Source organism: Antedon mediterranea, chromosome 11, assembly GCF_964355755.1.
Source record: "Antedon mediterranea chromosome 11, ecAntMedi1.1, whole genome shotgun sequence".
Lineage (NCBI taxonomy): Eukaryota > Metazoa > Echinodermata > Crinoidea > Comatulida > Antedonidae > Antedon > Antedon mediterranea.
In genome coordinates this window covers 14,885,883-14,913,757 of record NC_092680.1, presented here as the reverse complement: position 1 = coordinate 14,913,757, position 27,875 = coordinate 14,885,883, and the positions used below count along the sequence as shown (strand labels likewise).

Below are 27,875 nucleotides of genomic sequence, written 5' to 3'. Positions count from 1 at the left end.
CTCTACCAACTTGAAGCTTTGCAACCAATGTTCCGAAATGACTAATAGATTAGATGCAAAAAGGTAAAAAAAATGGTATATATATAAAATGAAACTAAAACACATACAAAGTACCCTAAACTATCTTAACTGTATCATTCTGATACATAAACTGATGACGTTTGAAAAATGTCTGTTAATTTAGTGGAGTGGCAGAACTTGTTAAGGCAGGGCGCCGTAAAACATAGCCGTAACAGTACTAACTCAGCGATAGTTGAGGTGGTAGAAATGTTCTTTTCGGATAAGGACTTTATGGGTCCGTCAGGTGTACACATCTAGCTCATTACATCGTTTAGAGTTATGGTACTTGTACATCACGTCCCTGTTAAAAGGATATCTTGAGCTACCACAATTGATAAATTTCTTTACTTGTGTCCCTGGACGAGTCCTGAAACAACCAATATTGACAACGTCTTTAAACTACAAAAACGTGCTATCAGGATTTGTGCAGGGTCAACCAGAATAGCTCACACCAAAAACTTATTTAATAAATTTAATATACTTAATGTATTTGATTTACACAAATTACAAACTTATATTTTTATGTATCGTTTAAAAAATCACTCTTTACCAAATCATATTATTTCTTTATTTCCTAAACAACAACCTGATATTCACAATTACAATACAAGATTTGCTAAAACAAATATTTTATCTGAAAAGCATACATTTCATTTAAGAAGAAAATCAATTTTTTATAATGGTCCAAAATTATGGAATTTATTAAGTATTTCATTAAAATCTCTTCCTAATCTACCTTTGTTCAAATCTAACCTAAAAAAGTCTTTGGTCGCAGCATATGGCAGCTAAATCTCCTGTTCTTGTTCTTCTTGTTTCCTTTCTTCTTTGCTTAATTGAATTGAATACCTTATCATATTGTTCATCTTGTAATTGTACTATTGTCTTAGCAATTTAAGCTTCTGTATTTTTAATGTAAGCCGGACTGCTATTGTACACCTTCGTTATTTTTTATTTTTTTTTACTGGTGGTCACGACTTAAAGTTTTCCGCAACTTATTTTGACCTCCATCCGCACATTTTTTATGTTTTTCTTGTTTATTTGTAATTTTTATATTTTATTTTAAAATGTGTGGAGAAACTAATAATACAAACATATCTGAAGAAGTAACGTCCGCTTTATGTTATTTGAATTAGTTATTTATTTATACTGGGTAACATCTGAAGTCAAAGACTGGTCTCCCAGAGGGACCAGTTATGAATACTCTTTGTGTAAAGTGTGTTGTATGATGGACTTCAGTAACACTCTTTCTTTAAAGGGTATGTTTACTTTGTACATTAAATCTGAAATACCTACATTCCATATTCATGTGGTTAGATCGCAGCGACAATTATCCAGAAATAATGTATGTATATATTCAACAATAAGCATCAAACAATAATTTCCCACACATTGAGTGGTCAAAACCCTGTATCACAAAGAAATTCTTTGAAAATTTATAATTGAAATTTCATTCTTAGGTCAGTAAATATAGGATATGGTGAGCCACCAGTTGAAAGCTTATCCCAACTTGTCATCATCGTGATTTCTGCTGGCTTGGGCATTCCAGTTGTAATTTGCATAGTAGGAGGTATGTTCACCTGTATACGAAAATGGAAAATCAGTAAAGCTATGAATTCGTCTCGTTATCCAGCTGTTACCACACCTACTAGTGTAAACTAATGTGTTTCGCTCGCCCTGTTTAACCAGTGTGCAAACCTGCAAATTTGGTGTTGGATCTTTTGGGCATTCGTAATACTACTTTAGGTACTATATAGGCCTATAGTATACTATCAGTCGTAGCAAACAGTACTATAAAATAGCACTACAAATGATTTCTGTAAAATGACTCAATTGCATATTTGAACATAGCTGAGCCTTGAATGAAGTGACAATACTTCACTTAAGTGCATTTATCAATGAGAAACACTTTGATAATCCTTGAATGCATAATGAATCTCAATTTTGTTCATGAGTGTAGTGGGCATGTAGCTGTCCACAAAATTGAATCAGTTGATCAATCTTATTTTCAATTAAGTTTCAGTTGAAAATTTTAGGGCAAATCCGGAGTTGCAAAAAACAAGGCCACAAACATCTCTTTAATATAAATACATAACTTGCATTATCATATTTTGAGTTTTTCTGCTTAATCTGAAATTTAATCACCACAATATTTCCCAGAGTACATTGGTAAATGTAGTGTTGTTTCATCCTAGTATGGCATTCTCTTATAAACTTATTGTTTACACTTAAGATATATTAATATGTATTGTAAAATGCAATTCATTTTTGTGGTTGATAATAATAACAATTTGTGTTATAAATATATATTTTAAAGATGTTTTACTTTAAAACATCAATGATACTTAACTAAAATATTGACATAATAATTTTCACAAAAATATTTAAGAATTTAAGTTTAAAAAAGGTTTATTGAGTACTGTAAACTAAAATAAAACTAAAATAAAAAAATAAATAGTACTGTATTTTATATTATTGAAATGTTTGTAAAATATGAAACAACATTTGTATGTGCAAGTCAATACTTGAATTGATTAAATAAGCTCTTTACATTTGTTTAACACTTGTCATCTTGTATGATATTTGGATCTCTTATCTTGAAACTGTTTTCAATATTAAAAATGATGAAGGTACTAAATCATAAATAACATACCATATTTTAATAAACTGTTCACAGAAGGGTTTTTAAAGTAGGCGTTTATTTGACAGAAGCGTTTATTTGGGGAGAGGTATTTACTTTTTAGGTGTAATATGGTGACATGTATAATCAAATAAATAACTATGCAAAAATGCCATTAGTATCGAGAAGTGGTAAAACATGGTAAATGTAATGAGAAGTGGGTTGGAGGTGTTTGGCTTCGCTGCATCTATATTAAGTTGTCTTTTGTGTAGATGGATTCATATGGAACACCAAGTGTACTCAATTTTGACAAATGATTTGACCGTATGGAATCCCTGTGATGTAGTCCTATCTTTTTTCATACAAGCCTAAATTTGTGTCTTGTTGAATTTAACTATACATTGAAAACAAGAGATTTCAACCATGGTGGGTATCAGTACAGTCTGTAACACCCTTTACTAATCATTGCTGTACTAGCAGACTTACTATGTGCAGTTAAACATTGGTCTTACCAATTGCAGTCTGAGCGGAACGCCCAATCTGTGATCCTGGTTAGTCAATCAGGATAGTTTATCAACATCGGGAACACTAACATTTAGCAGTTGGACCTCTGTTTTTCTTTAATAATATCAATCCTCAATAATAAACTCCTTTCAGTGTAAAAATAAAATTACAGGTAAAATAATACCAGTAATTGTGTTATAATATCACGATAATATCAATAATAGCTAACCGTTAGTAAAGCTCGATCTGTCTACATTAACAAACTTTATGTGACAAAAAAATGTTATGTGCTCATACTGTATATGGACATGGTGATGTCATATCACTACCATGTTTAAGCATATCATTACCACATTTGGGCACACTTTTTTTTGGTTAAACTAAGTGTAGACAGCTTAACAGTGGCAGTGTGTGCACATACCCATATTAGTTTTGTCTTTCAAGGCATTTTGAACAACAAAATATAATTCAATTAAGTATCATAGTGAAAAACTGTAAATATAAATGATGTCTTCTTCAAATCATACTGTGTGATTTCATGTGTGTTCTGAGCTTCCAACATTTTAAACCTAAATCTGATCCAACATCATAGTTAAGATATGCAGAAATTGGCTGAATATGACAATCCACAAGAATTGTCAGTATACAGACCCTATGTCTGCTGCCAAAACACTGAACATGTAACCCAGTTGTAATAAAGAAAATCAGAAACCTATGGGAGTACACTCTAGTATGATATGATTGACATATACCATATTTTAACATATTGCACTCTTGTACTATATGTTATTAGTCACTGCAGCTAATTTGAGGCAGGAAACTTAAACTAGGGTTTTTTTTCCAGCTTTTAAGTGAATACAAATGTTGTAAACTATTTTAATCTCGACAATAAATAGGCAAGATTTCTTTTTTAAACGGAATCTGATGTTTTTGTCATCCATATAAAAGAGTTTTTCACACCTGTTCCAGGCCGGCGACGGCAAATCCAATCGAACGTCAATGTTTTTACGCAGCTATGCGCATTTCGATTGATGCATAGCCACATGGAGCGTCGTGAAAACTAAACATTGGCGTTCGAGTCACTGTACCATACTATAATGTGGCCTTTTCATTTTCATAATGTGGTCGTTTCTTCCAAAGTGGAAATAATATTTTGAATTTAAATTTCAACTACCCCATACCTCTCATAACTTCCCACTTTTCCTCAAATTTGATTACTAAATATTTCTAAATAAATCTTTTGGGAGTCAGCTTGTTAGCCTTGATAGATAAATGTGGTATGATTTAACTTTTTCATAATTCATGATCTAAAATTTAATTAAGAAAGGATGTATATAGAGTTCAACTGCATTCAAGTCAAGGGAATTCCTGGGATTTTATTAGGTATAAAATAAATAGCAGGCTAAGATGTTCTGAAATTTAAATTGTTTTAATGTATGAGTTTTTAGTTTGTATAGTGATAACAGTAATAAAAATATAGAATCTATGTTATTCCTTATGACCATTTACAAACAACGCAAAGCGGATGAGTGGTTCCCGCTCAGGATTGAGACAGATTCTATGTGGGACAAGCTACACGGTTTTCTGCTCATACCGTTACCGCTCGTGTTTGTATAAGTTAAGTAGTTTAAATTGGCTGAATGAGGTCTTAATTTATATCTGGATTGTTTACAAAAAACAGTGGAAAATGTAAACAGGGTCACCCGGATACAGTAAATACATGTTTAATCTCCATCAAATGTTCCGACAATAAAATTTACAAATCTTTTTAATCAGAATGTGATGTAATAATATTAATGTTGTAATGGTTATCTATTATAAAGCTTTTCATTTGAAACTACAAGGCTAATCCAAAAATAGGATTTCTTTCTAATAGTTTTTTGAAACATTGCCAGGGTTATTTTTATTCCGAGCCCAGTACCGGCTGGTGTTATATTAACGTAATATCCTGTATTTCATATTCATGTGTTGAACATGGCACTAATCCAAGCTAGTCATTGTCATTATTATCGACACCTGGTTTTTCACCATTTGTCACATGTCATATGATTTATAAAAACTCTTTAAGAAACAATTACCCCAATTTTTATTCTAAAGTTGAACAAAAAATCTGAAAAAAATAATAAGAAACATTAAATATTATATGATTCAATAATGAATAAAATGAATCTTATCTTGTTCTCACAGTCATCAGGTTTTATAGGTTATTCCAAATCAAATATAATATATAATATTTCTTACACTTTTTGATGTGTTCGTTCTTCATTAAAGGATGATTTTTGTAATTGATATTCTATTTAATAATTTAAGAAATAATCAGTAGTAAACATTTATATAATAAAATAGTATAATAACTCTAGTCTGAAATCAACAAAGTTTGTGGCTAACTGTACAGATCAAAAATATAATCCTAAGTGAAACTATAGTACTGTAAATATTCCGCGGTAGGGGTGTTACTTCTATGCATGCATGGGTAGTGACCCACATAACCCAACATGAAAGTAAAAAAAATCTTATTTCCCATCAAACAATTCTTCATCTATACACACCATTTATATAGTACCACAAATATTTACCATAGAATTGATGGAATTATACCCGGCCTACTTAACATCCAAAACGAAAACATTGTTTATTGCACAGGTCTTACAGACTACTGTCTTCATACATCTCATAGACTTTCTTCTCCCAGATGTGCTTTGGGGTTTGAGCATGCCCAGTCAGCGCTTACAAATTCCTGTTTTTTCAGCCTTAGTAAAAACTATAAGCTTCCGCGTGATACAGTTTCCAAATGCTTCCATCCAGTTGAATATAACTGCCTAAAGTGTTTTTTTTTTAGAATAACATATAGTCAAAGTTTTCAAATTGAAAGCTACCACAAAACACGAAATACTGCTATCGGTCAACAGACTTGCGTTGCACCTATGTCGCATTGTGTCCAATTGGGAATCAAGCTTTATAGGTAAATACAATACAGCCACACAAAATGTACAAAACAGTTATGTTTAAAAATGTATTTATTAATAAATACAAATATACTGTATATATACATGGAATGATATTTTTAATAAAATGTGTAATATACAGTAATAATTAAAATTGTTAATTGTCTTGTCTACAGCTCTTCACTATCAAACTAGTTTGACAAAAAAGGTGCTCCAATATAGTAGTGATATGACATCATCATGTCACATAAAGTTTGATTGTGTAGACAGCTTTACACAATCACTACACTCATAGCACACTCATCTATTTCAAATTGTTGAAACTATTAAATTATTCTTTTTCAAATTTTAAGTGTGTGTAAAATTTCTATTAAATCTTTCACACAAAAACAAATTGGCAGATATTACTGTCTGGCATTAATTCCTTATCTTTTGTACACTTTTTGGGTAATTGTCACAGCCCTGATGAAAATATGTAAATACAAATCATATTTTAAGCCCTTTGAAAGTTTGACCCTGGGAAGCCTGTTACAATTGAACTAGCTAATTCCTACATAAATCAACTCACGTGCCTGGTATTTCAGGAGTACCCTGGATGTTAAGTGCCACCAACTATCATCTATGCACTTTTAAATATGATTAAAATAATATACTACAACAAGGCAAAGAATACATTTTTGGTATATTACGAATATCAAAAGAAAATAAACTGAAATCATACATCAAGATGTTTTAAAAATTATGTTTCCTTCCTATAAATAGCACATTCTTTCCTCAAATTAATTTTTACATTATATACAATCACCGGGAAACCACACAAGTATCATATATACAGTATCACCCTGAGGAAACTCTCAAAATATTATTTGAACCACTGATCAAACACCAAGGAAAAATAAATTTGGATTATTTGGACTTATTATTATAAAATAATAGAAGAATCAAATGTCTATATTTAGACTTGCTGCAGGCTCTATTTATTGTCTTTTTTATGTTAGTCCACCCGTCGGCATTTAGATTTTTGTCTTAAAAATATGTACTGTATATGAGCTTAAGTATTATACATATGAAACACCATTGTGCCAAAATATTTATCTTTTTGCTAATATTAATTCAAAATACGGTCTAGAATCTTTTGCTGAAAATCATACCAAATTTGGCATTGAACTTATACGCTCGGCTGGAATTAAATTTGAGTCAGTGCGATATTAAACAATTTAGAATAACTATAATAAATAATTACTGGATGGCTCTTCAGCTGTTCCAAACATTACATGACACTTACTTCCTTTTTATCTTTATATATTTTATCAGAATGTGTTACCGACTCATTAGGAATGACTGTACTGTATTACTTGTATCACCATACAAATCTTAAAATCTCCTTAAATCCAATGATTAAGGTTGTTATGCCAACATGCTGGACTACTGGTTACCATCCAACTTGCTGATTGGCTCGTGAAAGTCGCTGAGAGTAATCATACAAAGCCTGTTTATGAAAAAAGATTTGGAAAATATTGATAAACCTGAAATAAATATCTAATACATAACTTTATTGACAAAGATATAGATATCTGTTTACTTTAGTAAAATGTGCATCTAATGACAAATGTACGGTACATCCCCCTGGTATTTAAACTTTATACCCTGAGGTATAAATTGAACTCCTGGATCCATCCAAAGGTACAATTCTACCATGGGGTTCACAATAAATAAATCAATCAATCAATCAATCAATCAACTTTATGTGTTTTGTTTCAATCCTGTTCTTATTGTTCCCATTAATTAGTAAAATTTGAGTGTGCAGACTATTGCATGCCACGTGACCCACAATCATCCAATCAAGTAACAAGAATATATTTAGGTGTGTTATAATACCTGATAGATGTAGTTATACTGTAAAGCATTGTCAACAGCAGCCCCTCTATCTTTCCTCACCATGCAAGTTGTATGTGGTACATCTACATGTGTCGTGTCCTCAAGTTCGTGCATACCAATATCAATCGCTAGCAGTGTTCCTGTCCGTCCTATGCCATCACTGCAACATACACAATATGTATAAATTGTAACACAGTTCAGGACCACATTACACCCAGTTCAGGACCAAATTTACACACAGTTCAGGACCATATTTACACACAGTTCAGGACCATATTTACACACACAGTTCAGGACTACATTTACACACACAGTTCAGGACTACATTTACACACAGTTCAGGACCACATTTACACACATTTCAGGACAATATTTACACACAGTTCAGGACCATATGTACACACAGTTCAGGACCACATTTACACACAGTTCAGGACCACATTTACACACAGTTCAGGACCATATTTACACACATTTCAGGACCACATTTACACCCAGTTCAGGACCATATTTACACACAGTTCAGGACCACATTTACACCCAGTTCAGGACCATATTTACACACAGTTCGGGACCACATTTACACCCAGTTCAGGACCACATTTACACACAGTTCAGGACCATATTTACACACAGTTCAGGACCACATTTACACCCAGTTCAGGACCATATTTACACACAGTTTAGGACCACATTTACACACAGTTCAGGACCATATTTACACACAGTTCAGGACCACATTTACACCCAGTTCAGGACCATATTTACACACAGTTCAGGACCACATTTACACCCAGTTCAGGACCATATTTACACACAGTTCAGGACCACATTTACACCCAGTTCAGGATCACATTTACACACAGTTCAGGACCACATTTACACCCAGTTCAGGACCATATTTACACACAGTTCAGGACCATATTTACACACAGTTCAGGACCACATTTACACCCAGTTCAGGACCATATTTACACACAGTTCAGGACCACATTTACATCCAGTTCAGGACCATATTTACACACAGTTCAGGACCACATTTACACCCAGTTCAGGACCACATTTACATCCAGTTCAGGACTACATTTATACATAGTTCAGGACCACATTTACACACAGTTCAGGACCATATTTACACACAGTTCAGGACCATATTTACAAACAGACAAGCTCTCGACCTAACCAATCCAATAATTAACCGATTTGAATGAGATAATTATCGGTTAATTTTCTTGAGCGGAATTTGTTAAAATATGTTTCCACAGGAATTTTATCGGTTAATTTTTATTGTTTAATTATTGTTAAATTTTTGGCTGCGGAAATACGTCCTTTGATAACCGTTTACTGTGGAGTAGAATACTGAATGGCAAGCAATACAATATTATCCAATCAGATATTAAGGATACTGTATAGGTGCTTTATAAAATGAAAACATATTCTGAAAATGAACAGTTTCTACATTTTGATACTGTATGTTATTTATGATCTCCATACAGTGCTTTAACTAGATCTAATTGTTAAAAACCTACATTACAGTCAAATAAAAAATGCATTTTATACTCAAAAATATTTCAAAATACAATGCTACCAAATAGTAAAATCTTACAACCATATCAGTCAGTGACAATAATTAGTTAAGTATTTTACATACCTGCAGTGAACTACCATTGGTCCTTGGTTTTCTGTCACACTTTCTCGTATATGTAAAAGCAAACCTGTAATATCTGAAGGACTTCGAGGCACCCCAGCAACAGGCCACCTAAACCAATAGTGGCTAACTGGTCGACATAAATTTCTCTGAAATGAGAAATGAAAAATGGTTTTAAAAATGAAGATGTTTTTGGTGTGTGTTTTACTGGATTTCAGTACATCAGGAGTCTAAATGGAAACTAAATTTATGGAATTTAACAGTTTTAGTGGTTTAAAAACAGCTTTTAAAAGCTTAAATCACTTGTTTATTTAAAAAAAAACACTTTTCTATCTTTATATTACAATATTGCATATTGCCAGAATTGAAGCTTATTACAGTTCATTCATGCTGACAATAATGTTTAATTTCAGTTCTGTTAGGGTTTCATAGTACACACAGATATTGGACACATCAAGGTGTATCACCAAATGTAAACAAATTCAAATTTCACCTGAATATCTTTAACAACAAGATGTGATACTGTGTGGTGCTCTGTGATCGTCACTGTCTCAAGACTAACCAGTATCTCTCCAAACAGAAGAGCCCCTTCCATTCCATTTATCTTTGGCCAATACTGTGGTACATTCTGAAATAATGCAATAGACTATAGTTATCGTTTTAAGTATATCTAGGTGAAGGATTTATAGTCAAACTATTGGCCTAGCTTCCTGGCCTAGCATTTGTCAATGATTTACGATGGATAACTTGAATAAATGTAGGTGTGTTATAAATAATGTTGTATTCGTTGAATGGAGAGAATATTTCATTCGATGAAAATGTTAATGCTCTAAGAGCAGTAAGTGAGCAAACACATGTGCTAGGCTTTTGTTGACTGATCATGTTTGATCAACCTGTAGTGTGCACCATCTACAATTGTCTTTTTGCTTCCAAAATTGGAGCGGTGCCTCTTTGAATGGTTTAGGCCTCATCTCTCATAGGTGTGTAATAAAACAAATGTTTTATATTTAGTGATAGTGATACAAATAATTTCATGAAAGTTTGTTTACTTTCACTCATTAAATTATTTGTACCATTTCACTCATAAACATTTATTATTTGTATATTGGCACTGTTGACCACATGTATCAAATTCATTGGCATGACCAACCATGCACCTTCATGTTTGGTTTAAATTTTGTTGTCCACTGACACAGAATTGCCGATAACAACAAGGCATCAGACAAATGGTCAACTGTGCTGACCGTGGTTGACCGTGCCAATAGTCACTGCCTTCACTCACCTTGCCAACTTCATCACTTGTGCACAGCATAATAATCACGCGTGATTGTTGTTCCCAAACCATGTGCCAGAAGTCAACACACGTGTTACTGAGTGGAGCTTGCGTAGCAATGTATGCAAACGTAGATGATTGGTATCCCTAATAAATAAAATATGTTGAAATGTTATAAACTATATAACCAAAATTGCTGAAATGTTTCATCTTGGCAGAAAAAAGTAGCAATCATAACGACTAAAAAAAACACCCAGGGTAAGATTGTCAAACATATTTACAACTAATTAAGAAAAAATTGAGGGTGGGGTATAATTACTAATAATCATATCAAAATCATGAGAAACAAAATCTATAATTATTATTGTATACTGTAGCTAAGCTGGATACTACAGTACAGTCTTCTGTATCATTCATGTTTATGAAATATATGTACAATACCTATATTATTTGAAAAAAGATTTTTTTCTATTTATGACATAATACCGTAATCTTATTACAATTATTATAATTTTTTTTTCATTAGCACTTGTATTTTATATACCTTGTAAATACTGTTATTGTTATGAGGTCGAACCTCAATGGAAGGCCTAATTCAAATTTTCTCAGTTGCCAGTTACTAGCTTGTGGACCAAGTATAAATACATTTAACTTTCAACATTTACTTTACCTTTATTTTATTAGCATTTATATATCCATTGCTATCTTTAATTGAGGACAATACAACCCTTGTGTCTAATGCTGGAAGAATGTGTGGTATTCGATTCTTGTTTCCCATCCCTACAGGTAGATTTTTCAGTCTAAAATTAGGTAGAGACTAAAAAATAAAACAAAATTACAAAGATTAGAAACTGTGATAAAATAACACTGTACTCCTAAAACTACATTCAGATGTATACCATAATACTGGCATGTCTTAAGCTCTTTCTACACTATCAGACTTTATGTGACAAAAAAATGTGATGTGCCCATTATATGGACATGTGAAATCACTACCATATTTAGGCATATCACCACCATACTTGGGCACATCAGACTTTATGCAAGGCATAAGGTAATCCACAGACTAAAATACCAAAGTGTTTACACAAATTGCATTTGTTATCCTAATTATACACAGGAGTGAAATGTATTCATTCTATTTTTTACATCTTTAACAGCATGTGAGTCTTTCTATTTTAGTTGTGTAGTGAGTTAAGTTGATAACTCCAATTTAAACACAACATTTTAATTTTTAAATTTCTGGTATAAGGCTATTAAAATAGCTTTATACCAGAAATGTTGTATGTGTAAACATAGGTGTTAACGATAAAAAGGTACTGACGAATTAAGGTACAATGATAAATAATATTCAAGAACACTTTAAACCAATGGTCATATTTTCTATTATTGTTTTTCAATCACCAACTTATATCGTATAAGTACAAGTCTCTCCTCCTCTCAACCCACGAGGTCTCTCCCTGAATGCCATCTATAATAGAATGACATTCACTAAAGGGTTACAATATAACCATCTTTACAAAATCACAAACAATATTATGGCGTGATTCAAACATACCTTGAATTCCTCATCAATAGCTTCTTTATAGGTATAGTACATTTTCAAAGCACTTACAGATAACAAGTGCGATGGGAATTCCTACAACAAAAGAAAAAGGTTATTGGTTATGATAGAATGGGTTTTTCTAGCCCTGTTATTGGCTATTGCTGAAGATATATTACTTTATAAATATAAATTACTGAACCCAAATTCCTTTGACTGCAAATAATAAGAACTGTGAAAGGTAATTCATTTTGTATCGTTTTTAGAATAAACTTTATCTCCAGAGATATACTCTAAAAAGGATTCATTGTTGGAAATCATGGCACCCTAAAATATGTAAAAAGTTCAGTAACCTATAGTAATTTTATGAATTTTCTGTAAGATGTGAATACATCAGAATGGTTGAATAATTTTATCTTCTGTCAAAGTGGGGTTCGGACACTAGGTATTAGGCTCACTGCCACTCTTCGACACCCCCACCCCCATTATTTTTAATGACACACCTTGATGGCCGGAAATGGTATCTTGCATATAACTTTCATGATAAATGCCACCTCTATTTTGCTGGAAAAAACATTCTTATGCAGCACGCTACCGATCATACTTTTTTCCTCCTACTCACATACGTGGATTACTTTGTTACATGCTCATGCTCTGTGCGAAACCTCCTCATTCACTCGGTATTCATATTAGGAGTTGAGTTGTGGCTTGGTGGTTATGATGCTTGGCTACCACTCCAAGGGTCCTGGGTTCAAGTCCCGTCACATGTCAGGATTTTTTCTAAGGACAAAATTACAACTACACTCCCAAAGACTTGTAATAAGACTTTATTTATGTAGAGCATCTTGTTAAATCACCCTCATTAAATACGGTAAAAAAAAAAAAAACTCATTTGCAACTCTTTACAGACACGTTAAAATGTATGAGTTATTCACGAACGAGTTTACACATTTTTCAATTTACGAATAAAATTGTACTGTGGGGCATGACGTATGGAGAATTTTCAAAGATGAAGGATGAGTGATTGGGCATGTCGGGCAAGAACTTGTATATTATTATTACATTTTCTGGTTTTTGATCCTCTTCTATATCCAAACCTAGGTTGATAGCTGGGACTAAGAGTGACATATGCTTCAACTCTCGATCTTTAACCTTGTTCAGACTAAAGGACACATTCCCATTGGTTTCTGAATCAAGACAATCTTGAATTGTGCTCCCATCAAAGTAAAAACGATCTTTTAGTTGCTTTTTCTTAGATTTTCCACGAAAAATCTGCAGAGATATAAAAGTATTATTTTTATTTAAACATGCTATCAATTGCACAAACACGTTTTTAATTGGGTGAAGTTTTTTCAGTGTAAGGACAATTCAATAGCCAGGATTTCAACCCTGGGTTTGGTAGCTATTATATCCCATATTCAGATACGGGGTACTTTTAAATGAGTCGTAAAACAAAATGTTGAATAATGATGATATGAAATAATGATGATATAAAAGAAAATCAACAAATAATCACTAAACTGAAATTCTGTTAGACTTTCAAAATTGAACTTCATAAGCTGCTTTCACATCACGCCTGGATTTGTGCCTGTGCCCTGAGAAAAATATCGTGGAAAATGGGTTCAGTGGTATTAAAAGCATAGGAGATGTCTTCAAATTAATCGCGAGGGATAAAAAGGCATTTGTTTTCTGAAATTGTATGATTTTTTCATTCGTCCCAATCAGCAGTAAGCGTAAAGCAGTAAACGGATAACCAAATTTGTGCTCAATGTGAATCAAGCTCAATACTCTTGATACTTTTCTTAGGGCGTTGGACAAAAACCAGGCACGTTTTGAAAGTAGCTTAAGCCAATGATAGGAATATGAATAATAAATGCTAATTATGATGGAACAAAAAATTTCTTTATAAACTTACAAATATTGCAGATATCAAAATGAGAAATGCAACACTTAGTAACCCTAAACTCAATGATAAAACATTCATGGATTCCTGTTCGGTAACAGTTAAGGTCAACGATACAATCTGTAAAATAAATTATGTTTTTAAATAATAACTACAAAAATACCAAATCAAAATACAAATGACCCTCATAAAACTATTCTCTAACTTCCAGTGTGGGGCAGACAAACAATTTTCCAATCCATTTTTTAATAATTTATTTAATCTATACAAAATTTCAAATCAGTTCTCGATGTCAAATGATTACAGAGGGACCAGCTTCTGAACTTGTATTTGATGGGTCCCAAATATCATAGCAAAACTCCCAGGATATAATGCCTTTTCAAACCTTACCTTAACAGGAATATAAGATTCTAAGTCCTTTATTTCCTTTGGATCATCCATCTCATTCCAAATCCTTTTAGTGGCATCTAAGTTACAACTTTCTTCTGTTTGAATGCAGAATTTTAAAGTAACCTGTGTCTCATTATGTGCTTGACAAATATTACAGTCATTGAGAACTAACACAGAATAAGGTCCTATATCATTTACTTCATTTGCATATTCTCTAATTCCACTTAGTATTTCTTCAATTTGATTTCTGCACAGTGATTGGCTATTGTTTTCAAAAATTAATTCTAACAGCGTTCCTGTGTATATTGAGCAATGTTTCCTTGATGTATGAATTAACGGAATTGTTGTTCTTGGAATGTTTGTGTACTTTTTGGTAATCATACTATGCTTAGGTGGTTTTGTTTTTGGCGGTTTTGTTGGTAGTGTTGAAGTGGATTTTGGTCTAGAGACCGGAGCTGTTTTATTTTTGGGTGGAAAAAATGTGTTAGGCTTATATGGAACACTGTGTTGTTTAGTGGGTAGATCAGGATTTCTTGTAGTAAAATGAGGAGCGCCTCGCTCAATTTGCCCAGGTGTAGGTGGTGCCTCAGTGTTTTCACTGAGTAAATCGCTATTACTGTTTTTGCTCTCTGATGGGTTATTCGAATAATTTTGCATGGGATTAGACAAAGCTGTAGAGATACTATTTATAGTATTGGTGCTTTCAGTTTTGTTAGTTGAATATTGTGTTGGACTAATAGTCTGTGGTGTTACAGTCAAGCTTGTTGAATCAATCCTATTCTCAGCAGTTGAACTCTGTATCTGTATTCCACTAATGGTTTTTTCAGTTGTTTGAGATTGTGGATTAAGAGTTGAAGAGCTGATCAGCACACCAGAACCACTCATTCCATGATTAGATGCTGATGTATTTTCAATCGGAAAAGAAGCTGTTTGATCTATATTTTGACCAAAACCTTGAAAAAGAGAAAAAATTTTAAATACTTAAAATAAATCATTATTTATTGAACCGGAAATTTATTATTCCAAAATCTAAGGCTAAATACTGTAAAATGTACAAAATTGTGGTCACAAGAATAATACTATATAATGTAATAATAATGTAATTTTGATGAATTATAGTTGATCCTTGTGATTCATGTGATTTTCTGCTTTTAATAAAACAAATTTCAGGCAAACATGACGTGCAAGTATGTAAAGCATGTGTGCAAAAAGTTGATGTATGACCGGAAGCGTATAGGTTTTATAGTACTAAATTTTGTCTATATATGTTTTATAGAATATTAAACTGTAATAAAGTTTGTAGCGAGTGAAATTGGAAGATAATTGTTTGAGCAAGAACATTTTCAAATTTGGACACTCTTTTAAAGTTGGTTTCATTATGCATTTTGAATACTAAGAAAAAAAATGTTTTTGGACAAACTGGTTTCAGGTATATTCAGAGAGAATTTTACATAAAACACATGACCTAAATGTGTTAAAGGTTCAAAGGTCATAATAATAAAACAATATTATATTCTAATTACTTTAACTTGGTGTTGTATTGCAAGGAGAATACTGCCACTGTGATTAAATTTCAATCACAAAATACATTTGAGATGTAGAGGATAAACAAATCAAACATGATATGGACCTTATGGATGGTTTAAAAACCCATTTCATATTTATTGATTAGAAATATGTTGAAACAGCCTAAAAAAGAAAGCCGAATGTGTTATTTTCCATTTACACTGGTTTTCTTAATTTGTAGATAGTATAATTAATATAGTATGGTGCCGACGTCTTTCTTTTAAAAATGTATAACTCACTATTATAATGGTTTGGAATAATCATGTAATAATTCTTATAAATTATTTATATGTAATATTCTATATTATTTTGACAAATCAATGTGGTTGTTTATCACAAAAGAGAAAAAAATTGCTTGGATAGGTTATTGAACTTTATATCAACAAAATATCTTAATATGCTTTAGCAATAAGTTGACACCAATGTTAAATGTTAAGGTTGCCGCTATACCCAAACCTAGTTCATCCATCCATCTTTTCCAGGCTATAGCCTCCTCACAATATTATTTTATAGCCACTGAAGATAAGGACAGTGCCAATATCTGTGATGATCAAAACACTGTTAAAAAAATTAAAATTTACAAGTTAAAATTTACAATTTAATAGGTTCAGTTCCGCACTGTATTTTACCATTTTAGGGCCTGCTGTAAATTCTATAATATACTCTTGAACTAAAGTATAATACACTGTATGGTTCAATGAATGTTAAACAAAAACATCAACCTCAGTTTCTGTTGCTTTGTTATGGAACAACTGAATGAACTGGAATAACATTGAACAGTGAACAAACAGTTTTTGTGTTGTATGAATTCATAAAGCTTCACAGGCCCAGTGCATGTTTGTTGTGAGATTTGATCAACGTAATCTACTAGCTGTACTCACCCCCTGATTAGTGTAAGTTTGTATTGGATTTTACTAGTTTTTGGATACTTTAGAGGTAAAATAGTGGATTGAATATTTAAATGTCAGGCTTGATTGGTTACATATTAAATCATAGGTAATTTGTGCATATCTAAAAGCAGCAAACTAACATGTTTACTGTATAGCACAAGGCGTGCCTGTAACTGCAAAAGACACTGTCTGTACTAAATAAACTGAGGTACAGTACAGTACAAGAATTCTTATAGAAAATAAAGCTAATTTATTTACACTATTTAATCAGCTAATTATTCTTTGTAAATATATATCCTCAAATTTTAACGTTTCCTATCGAGTCGAGTGTTTGAGCGGTTAAGGTACTGAATTGCCACAAACCGTAGCAATACAATTGACAAAGGTTCAAAGCTCTCCTCGACCATAGTTCTGGTGGTAGACAAGTCTTCTCGGATAAAGACTTAATATAACTAGGTCCGGTGTAGGCCTACACATGTGTCTCATTTAAGTTCAAGTGCATCTTTAGAGCAGGGGTTACCCCGATATACTGGGTCCATCTCAGCCCCTGTCGTTTGTGGTAGGCGCTGCACTGTGGCTGCAGTGGGTTTTGTAAAAGACCAATCTGAATTGAGGATAAAAATCAATACCAATACAACCACTGTCATTATTTTTTAGGTACACAATTGATGTGTTTAAAAGCAGGTGATATTTTGATTAGTATTCAGTGATGGCAGAGAATAAAGATGTCATTATGGATGAAGTTGCAAATGATTTAATTGCATGTCAAACAACTGACAGATCGGCACATATCTCTTTTATGGAAATTAAAGAGGAGATAGACAATATTGGCTGGAAGCAAAGACAGAAAGTACAAGGAACCGGAAGTTACCTCATGAAGTCCTTATATACTGGAAGTTATGCTGAAGGCATGCCTAGGTTTGTTTGTGGTGACCATGATATCATGATTCAAATTCCAATCCCAACAGTATGTTGGCAACCTTACGAAACAGATGACAACAGCGCAACAGTCATAGCTGAACAATTTAAAGATGATCCAGCATATCTAATGCTTAAAGTACATGTTATTGATAACAAATTCCTAAATCAGCAGTTGCAGAAATCCATTGACAGTGATGGTTATCTGAATAGTAGTGATTTTATAAAAGAGTATCTAGCAGGGTTTATGAAAGGCAAAGAGACTTTTGAAATCCATGGTCCATCAATAGCATCTATTCTGCTTAATTCTGATGCAGTACTGTGCTTATCATGTCAATCATGGCCATCTATCACTGACAAGTATTTTACAAGGAAGAGGCCAAGTAACTGGCCATCAAAGGAACTATTGAACAAGATCTCCTGCCTTGATTGTCATGTAGTTGCTGTTGGACGTCAAAACAGTTTGTCAAAAGATGCTGAATGGCGATTATCTTTTTCCATTGCCGAGAAAAAGCTTATTCACAATATGCCTGAAGCATTTGCTAACTGCATGGTTGCGTTAAAAGCAGTCATGAAGCATAGTTACCAGTCCAGTACACCAAAACCATACTGTTCATATTATTTAAAGACGGCTTGCCTATGGATGTCTGAAAGAATCGTATTAGAAAACACGATGAATTCAATGAGAAAAGTGTTAGATTGGCTGACTAATTGTTATCAACACAGAAATTTGCCACATTATTTTATTCCTGAACAAAATTTGATTGGTCAATTATCTGGGAAGCTTTGTGACAATGTATGCAAAACTTTGACAGTAATAAAAGGAAATTTGTGGGCAAAGGTGGTATCAAGTATTGAAGATGGACAATGCAATGTAAGACACATAATAAATGCCTTAATATGTAATAGGCTAAAGATTACAAATGTAAATACACATGATGATTATGCAGTACTTGAAGCTAAGCTTCTGAACCACCCAATGACTACAAAATGTCTTGCAGAGTTGCTTGACGATTTAAAGGACGTTAAATCAGACAGTTTAATAAGGCAAATTGATCGATGGATGTCGCAGGATTTTTCCAATCAAACAACCCTAGACTTGATAGAGAACAATGCTAATATTTCAGAAATAATCACACCTACAGAGAAAATAATAATGTCAGTTATTGAAAACATTGAAGACATTGTGATGAAAGGCTATGATGGAATGTTCAGGACAAAATTGTACCGACTGCTAGGAGAGTTAATCACTAATGTATTGGCATGCTTACGCCAAAAATGTTCTGCTGAAGATATGCTGAAGTACCAGAATAAAGCATTGCATTACTACATGCTTGGAGGTGACCTGATCTATCCCAACGGCTTTTGCGATTATGGTGTAGGACATCATGGTTTGGTAGTTAAACACCATTATTTAATGAATAACGATGCAGAATTAATTAAGGAGCTTAAGGAGTTTGATATGGCATTGCTTAACCTCAGGGAAAAAAATAACAGAAATGACACAAATCCTTGTGTAACTCCCTGGATAGTCGTACATACAAAGAAAGGAGACGATCTGAGTTATAGGGCATGGGCAGTAGATGCATTATTTCAACATCATATAAAGTATCACAATTACAAAGAACGTCATTTTTTAGATTTACTTACAATTGTCTATTACATAAATTGTAGAGTGAACCTAAATAAGGGGAAGGTGGACGTTGCTTCTATGAGACATGTAGAATATATGAAGACATTTTTAAGAGAATTCCCAAGCACCGAGATATTGATAAAGATAATTGAAAGTTTAATAGGTCTATCATGGGTTATGAAAATAATACACTCATATGCTATCTAGATTTTTTGAATGCAGATTTATTTGACAATGACTTCATGTGATCGGAAATGTTTCTGCGTTTTTCAATGTGTATCGACGGCGGATAACCCAAATTCGTCACGGTGACGAATTCAAATCCAGGTTGTTTTGATATTCTTAATTAAGCATTTTAACTTTCATAAATGATAAGATTTTGGCGCCGCATCTCTAGACAGTTATATTCCCAGAGGACGGAATCGTTAGGAAACTGTATCAACACGAAAGCTATATTACTACAGTTTGGGAATTTGTAAACTCAACTAATTTATAGGTCCATCTTGCTGGACCCAAAGCATGTCTGGGAAAAGAGTCTATTAGGCCTGACGGTTCAACGATTTGGTGCAGAAAGATTATTACATACCGCAATGAATGTTTTACTATGTTGAAATCTTTAATTTGTATAAACTTTCAACTTTAATACTTTAATATATGAACATTTTAAAGAAGAAGGTTAATGTTAAGTTTGTTATTTCGGTTCAAGAAAATGTCATAGTTTGTTTGATTGTCGAAATTAATTTTAAAATATTTTTTGCTTGATAATACACACGATAGATAATAAATCATTATTTCTGAAGAAAGAACAATAATTAAAACTGTTACGTCATAAAATCGAGCTGCGTTTTTTATTATAAATATTTCTTGTTCTATAATACATTTAACATTATCTTTACCATATAAAATAATCTTTTACAGTATATAAAATGTGTTTTGCATATGTCTAGGTAGGGCCTACAATATAGTTTAGTTTGACTTGTAGCTTTAATAAATCCTTATCATTTATATAGCCACCAGGGTGTTGACATAAGGTCAACATTTTATGATTATAATAACATAATCTATATTACACAGTTCTTCTAGCAGAGCCATTCAAAGACGTATAGCCCCACAACAAATATTTGTAATTATAAAGTATCTGTTAATGAGATTTATTGGAAACTTGAGTTAATATCCTAACAGATATACCTGTCTTCAATACAAGTGTGAATTTCAATTGAAATGAGTTTATATCTCTAAAAGATGTGTACTTCTCTTCAATAAAGGTCCAGTACCTACTGAACTAAGTGTGTATGTCAATTGAACTGAGTTATATAATTCATCAGATATACAGTATACCTGTATTCAATGGGACTAAGGTACCTCTGTACCACCAGTATGTATTTCCATTGTTGATTGTTGAATACAGTAGACTCACGTCCAAAGCCATACAATAAATTACTAGTGAAACGTCTGGCAAGCGATATACCCATCTCTGAGTTAGGTTAGGGTCAGTCACTGACCATTTTGGCTTATGCTATGAGCCCTCACTGGCTAATACTAAGGGCCGATAAAAAATATATAATTTAGAATACAGTAAATAATATATAATAGTATACTATTATTTAGGAAATGGTCCTTTAAAAAGTGTATGTTCAATAATCAATCAATCAAATACATTTTATTTCATAAAAGTTTAATATTTATTTAAAGATTAAACATTGAGATTGAATTTACAGGTACCTTAATTCTACTGTATGCTATTGTCTAAAAAGGTTGTCTTTTTTTTTATCATCACAATTTTAGCATGAAGACACACAAAAGTCAGAATTAGAAGTTTATGGTATTTACAGTCAAAAATTTAAACATTATTGAACAATTTTGAAAAACGCTAAACACGCCAGAGTGGCCAGTGACTTTGCCCCAACAGCAGCTCTTCATGATCCTCTGTCCTCAGTGTTGGATGACCTCTTAGATTGCCAAAACCAGGGGCCTTTTGGCCTCAGCATTACTCCGCTGGCTGATGCATGAACTTTGCCAAACTTCATGAGACATTACAAATATTGATCAAGTTCATTTATGGCCGCCATCAAATGAGGATACAACAAACTTTGTGCCTGAAGGCTGATTCACGTAAATAAAACATGCATCATGGTTGCATTGTTTGCACAGAGAATAATATTGTAGAATACAAGCTAACTGTGCTGGCTACTACATTTGTATGAAACTTTTACAAAGTCAGTCTGAATATAACTTACCATAAATACTGCCAATATATGGAACAATCACAAGCAGGTATACAAAATGCATTTTCCAATGGTGTATCATGTTGATATACCTATTCAGCCCATTATCAATTCCTATTAAACAGAAATAAAAAAGCAATTGTCAGCATAGAAATCACTTATTTTATTGGTTTCCAAAACCAATCAAATATAAAACTGTATGAGCTTATTTAGAGATTGTCCCCTCAACAAAAACTTCTATTTTTTAATTTTTTGTTGAATATGTCATTTTATTGTCACATAATAGTTGTTCACTTTGACCAAAAATTGGATTGGCTGAAAATGTAATTTTAAGCAAAAAATTGTCAAATTGTCTGTCAGACAGACAATTTGGGTTGGTTAAATTTAACTTTTATATCATAATTTTTGTTCGTTTATTTCCTTTAAAACTGCAAAATGGTTTATTCAAAGTCAGATTTTATAGATCTATAATACTTTTGTACATCTTTAAACAAGAATTAGCCTATTACAGTACTCTTGTCCAAGAACATACAAAATCATATCAACTTTTTGTATTTTATTATTCAACAGTACATGCACAATGGCAAACATCTCAAGAATTTTGAAGTTGAACACATGGTAGACCTACTGATGAATCAGAGAGGAACAAGGAAGAGCCTTAAAACAAAAGTGATAATTATTTATAACCAACCAGGAACTTAGGCAAAAAATAAAAATTAGAAATTTATAAGTTCAGTGAGTAAGTGAATTCAAAGATAAGTTCACTATTCATTATGATATTCTGCAAACCAGTGTTGTATGTTGAAAAGGAAACTTATAATAGAAAGGGGAAAAAAAAGAAAAAATCAGTAATGGATACGAATTAAAAAGTTAACACAATTAAAAGAAATCTTAACATTTGTTTTAGTTAATTAGCTCTATTCAGATAAAAAAAAAATTCTTTACAGGACAAATCTCATCTTTGTTTATAGGCATGTCTGTCACAAGCTTTTTGGTTTTTTTTAACATGCCTACTTCAATTTAATTACCTTTCTTTACACCATTTTGTATACTGTTTTAATTTGAAGAAAATAAATGTTACTTTGATTGATTGAAAATGAGAGGGGTATACATACAGTAGCTATGATAGGCCTATATAAACTGTCTAAATGAATAGGTGTCATTTTGGCTGATAATTAAAATATCTAATTTTGATACTGTGGCCCCCAGCCTTCTTTCTCCTCTCACCATCACAGCCACAATCAACAAACCTAACTCCTCCCCTGGACAGTTCAAACGTAGTACAATTTTAATCATGTTATACTTCATTACGCCAGTATTTTCTCCCCCGTCACCTCCCTCCCAACACACACCAGATACTGGGTGATGTGTTTAAGACGTTTCCACTCCGAACACATAATAACTCAATGGCAGTTTTCAAATGTAGTTTAAAACATTCCCAGTACAGTTTCGGTTATGTTGGATGCAAGATGGTGGATGATGTTGAAATATAGTTTAGAACTTTCCAGGTACAATTGTGGTCATTTTGATACCCAACTTTAGCATCTTAATATTAAGAGGGTGATACATCGCTGATAGGCATGGCTTAAAGTCCTCTAAATGAATAGGTATCATATTGGATTGCATATTGAATAAAATATCTAATTTGGATACCGCTGAATTCCTCTTCCCCAGCTTATATTCTTTCTCCTCTCCTCATCCCACCACAATAACCAAACCTTAACTCCTCCCCAGGACAGTTCAAATGTAGTAAACTTTCCCAGTACAATTCCAATTATGTTGTACTTCTATTACCGCCAAATCCCAGTATCTCTACACTTTCCCCTTTCAACACACTCCATTCTTGGTGTTTAAGATGTGTGTTAAGCCATTAATCCGAACCCATAACCCCTCAGTGGCAGTTTTCAAACATAGTTTGTACATTACACTGCCAGTACAGTTTCAGACATGTTGAAAGGCCTACGACCCCACCCCAAACTCTCAGAGAGCCCCAGAGATAATTAAAATACTTTAATAATGTCATACTACAATTCTGGTCAATTTGATAGCCTATAACCCCTAGCCCAAGCAAAAATCCCCACCATCCTCTCAAACACCTAACCCGGACTCGGGGAATTGTTGAAATGTAATTTAAAACCTTCCCGGTACAATTGTGGTCATTTTGATACCCCATATGTATGGTTACGTGCAGAAACAGAAATTTGTATAACGAACAAACATCAAAAGTGTGGAAAAGTTGGCCATTTTGACCACATTTTGGCCCCTAACTTTGATCCTAGATTGCGGATGTTTTTCAAATGTAGTTTAAAACTTTCCCGGTACAATTTCGGTCAATTTGATACCCAATATGTAAGGTTATGTGCCGTAACGAAAATGTGTATAATGAACAAACAAACAAACGTACAAGTGTGCAGTAACGAAAATGTGTATAACGAACAAACAAACAAACGTACAAACTCTCTCACTTATAATATAGAGATTTGAAATTATACCTTAAGATCAGTTGTACACTTATATATAGGTGTAACCTTTGAAATAACAAATATAAAATATAACAAATACAAAAGAAAAAGTATCATATATTTCTTATTTAGACCAGTGAGGTACTTATGTTCAATTTTTCTTTAACTGACACCCTATGAGGTAAAGATTCAGATGTTTTCCTCATTGCTTAATTACCAAAGGGACATACCTAAAGGTACTTCATAATGTGAACATGAAACCAGATATAACAGGAAATATATTTATTCATAACAAATACTAGGAAACAAGATTTCTTTTTGTAAAAATTATTGTACTGCAGTTTAACTGTAGTAGATATATTTAAATAGCCAAATCTTTTATTGGGTAATCATACACACTATTTATTGCAATGACTCGCTAACAAATTCAACATTAAATTAACTGAAATCATGCTTTTTGCAGTATTAGACAGTACTGCAGTAGAATTATTTTGACATGGTGTCTAAATGAATACATTTTAGAATACATTTTTGAATTGAGATCCAACAGGCTGATAAATAATGTAGATTCATAGCCACAAGAAATAAAGTGGTGCGGTGATCGCAAAAAAGGAACAATCCCCTGTGCGGGCCACAGGGTTGTTGAAGGTCTTATTTAAAAAGTGGTCAGGTTGAAACATTTACCAGCTGATTGGTAGTGACACTGAAAACCAACATGATGCGCCACTCCTCTGCCAAAATGTGACTATCGCCATGGCTTTTTTGCATGGCCTAAATCTCTGCCATTAATAGTAGGCACTGGGTGGCTCCTCCTCTCTTTGCAATATGGTTAATAAAAGAAATACCTATAATTTTGTTTAAAAGTGACTGTAGATTTGATATTTTACCTAAGGTAATGTTTTTTTAAAAATTATATTCATATATAATTATCACAGTAAACTACACCATCATCATGCAAGTCAATTAGCATTCCCAAGGGTGGCAAATTGGAAACCATGACACAAATTAACACAAGCGTACCACACACCATATTATTATATACTGTAGATTATACACTAATTACCAATCTGTCATCATGTCTATTCATTATCAACTATAATCTATGCCTTTGTTCTAGGTTTAGGTCTCCTTGGAGATATGTTATGATCAAGATATGTTCTAACAGTAGTTATATGAAACTATTTCTCATGAGTGGTCATTGCATGTTAGTGAAGATTCATTTATTAGACTCCCTGGCTTTATCATATTTCACTAATTGAGGTGTGAATCTGATAAGATCTCTAATTAAGATATAATTATACACCATTGATATGATCTGTAGTGTCAGGTATGGCGTATTATTATAACATTGATTAGTATCATCAACATAACAATACACAAAAGGAAAACAAAAGACTGAAATAAAAAACAAAGAAAAGACTGTATAAGGGCATGTTTCTGCTGCATATCCTCAAAATGGTATAAAATACGGTATATTTTATACCATATTTTTTAATACCCTGTTTCTCTGCTACAAGTACTATCTTGGGTGGTCATGTTAAAATTAATCTTTTTTACCCAATCTGCCTTTAGATCCCTCAAAATGGGAAAAAGTTATTCCTTCCTTGCCCGAATTAGAAATTGTTACCGTATCTTTGGCGATGTTGTAGTCGCTGCTTTCACAGTCTTTCCCAACAGATTATTATTGCAAATGTTGTGAATGTTGTTCCTTACTTTCATTGACTATAGATTATCCATCTATGTGTAAAAAGCTAACAGAAAATCAAAATACTGTATACGGTATTTTTTATTGGCAGCAGAAAATGAAAACACAAAATACAGTATAAATTTATAAATATCATATTTTATCCACAAATTTGGTGGGAAAAATATGGTATATTTTTTATGAGCTCTATTTCCACTGCCAAAAATATACTGTAAATACGGTTTTCCAAAAATAACGTATTAATAGAGTATTTACTTAGCAGCAGAAACAGGGTCTAGATATCAGAAAGATCAGTCAATTTTAATAATTACCTATTAATATATTTCCAGACTTGCTTAAAATTGAATTCTCTTATTTGTTCCACTGATTTTAATATTTTTTAAATAGTATTTTTACTGTATTACAGTAATTCCTGGGGTGTTTAATTGCTCGCTGTCGGTGTGGAAAATGAAAAAAAAAATGAATAAATAAATGTTTTACTATGATTTTCAATTCCACAACATCAATACTCAAGTAAAACAGCATCAAACAATGGAACTCAAAGCTATCAAAATTTAACATACCGGTAAACCAATACTTTTATGAGAGATTCTATAATAAAAATGCATTAATCCTTTAAATTGTTATTTACTGTTCCTACTAATAGTACATTTTTTTAAAATAATCAATTTAATTGTTTATTATTTTATGAATTTTTCAAAATAAATTAAATATTAAAGTGATTAATAAATGTTATAATGTAACAACATCTGGTCAATTTTGTCTCCCAAATGGAAACAAGTGTTTCAAACTTTTATGGGTTGTTTAAGCAGTGGCGTAATGGCTATGATGAGCGCTCACTGGCGGCAGCATATTTGGGTTTTACATGTTCTTTGTCTTTTGTATGTTACATAATTATAACGTAATGTAACTTTTGCCGAAGAAAAAAGAAAGAATAAACTTATTTACATAGTAAGGTTTTTTATTCAGTATACCTTTTTTTCTTTCTTTTTATTTATCTATTTAACATTAAAAAAAACCAATAATTCAAAGATAACAGATATAATCTGTACACCTACCAGCAGTGTCACTATAAAGTATAAAAAGTTAGTAGAAATTTTTAAGTTGATATAGTTCTTAAAACAAAGAAATAATATTAACACTAACGATAATAAATATATATAATATATCTAACACACTTATTACAGAAAAACATTTTTATTTTATTCAATAAAATTCAATAAAACATTCATTGTATCGAAATGTCTTATTTTTTAATGATAAAATATCTGGTGTAACACAATATTCACAAGTGTTGAAATATCCAGCAGCACCAATTGCATGTCACCTGTTTATGGTCCAAAATCAATCAGAAAGCAACAGATATATACCTATTAAGCAGTTAATACACATTCGGCAGTTTCAGTATAAAGTATAAAACAATTTTAAGTCGATAATTCAAATTTGGATTGCATGCTTCACCTTGGCCTCCTGGTCCTTGACCATCTAGAATCACATGATTAACACAACTGCTACTATTAGGCCTAACTATACTAGTACTAGTAGTCCTAATGTAAGCCATGATAACATAGTTCAAATTATTATATTTCATGTCAAATTAGTCTATTATGCCATGCCTAAATTCACAAGATTAGGTGTAATTAACTTACTTTTTATTGTACAGTACCTTCCAAAAATGAACGTAAACTTGCTTACCTCTTTAACTTCCACATCCG

General features: G+C 32.5%; 2 protein-coding genes across 3 annotated transcripts in view; one reads left to right on the top strand and one right to left on the bottom strand.

Annotated features, from left to right (window-relative positions):
• The window catches only part of LOC140063125 (glycosylated lysosomal membrane protein A-like), a 31,469-nt gene extending 8,510 nt beyond the window's left edge, over positions 1-22,959 (top strand). The window contains exon 7 of one of the 2 annotated variants that reach the window (XM_072109574.1): positions 22,564-22,959. In XM_072109574.1, the coding sequence (XP_071965675.1) occupies positions 22,564-22,615 (52 nt within the window). In that variant the 3' untranslated portion in view covers positions 22,616-22,959. Of the gene's footprint in view, positions 1-1,517; positions 5,209-22,563 lie in introns of those variants that run through there. The other variant, XM_072109573.1, reaches the window with a different exon arrangement.
• Positions 6,212-27,872, bottom strand: LOC140063124 (uncharacterized). Its single transcript, XM_072109572.1, has 12 exons — positions 27,810-27,872; positions 22,006-22,107; positions 14,762-15,714; positions 14,384-14,491; positions 13,531-13,740; positions 12,484-12,564; positions 11,596-11,742; positions 10,935-11,072; positions 10,146-10,280; positions 9,656-9,801; positions 8,005-8,164; positions 6,212-7,615 (listed from the first exon to the last, which is right to left on the bottom strand). Exons 2-12 carry the CDS (start codon positions 22,073-22,075, stop codon positions 7,559-7,561), a joined length of 2,205 nt encoding a protein of 734 aa, XP_071965673.1. The 5' UTR covers positions 22,076-22,107; positions 27,810-27,872; the 3' UTR covers positions 6,212-7,558.
• Positions 27,873-27,875: the final 3 nt, after the last annotated feature.

Excerpts from the sequence above, each read along its gene's own strand:
- LOC140063124 (XM_072109572.1), bottom strand. The coding sequence starts at position 22,075 with ATGATACACCATTGGAAAATGCATTTTGTATACCTGCTTGTGATTGTT. Across the intron at positions 12,565-13,530 it reads AGGATCAAAAACCAGAAAAT|GAATTCCCATCGCACTTGTT; the intron begins GTAATAATAATA and ends CTTTTGTTGTAG. Across the intron at positions 11,073-11,595 it reads TAAATGCTAATAAAATAAAG|GGATACCAATCATCTACGTT; the intron begins GTAAAGTAAATG and ends TTTATTTATTAG.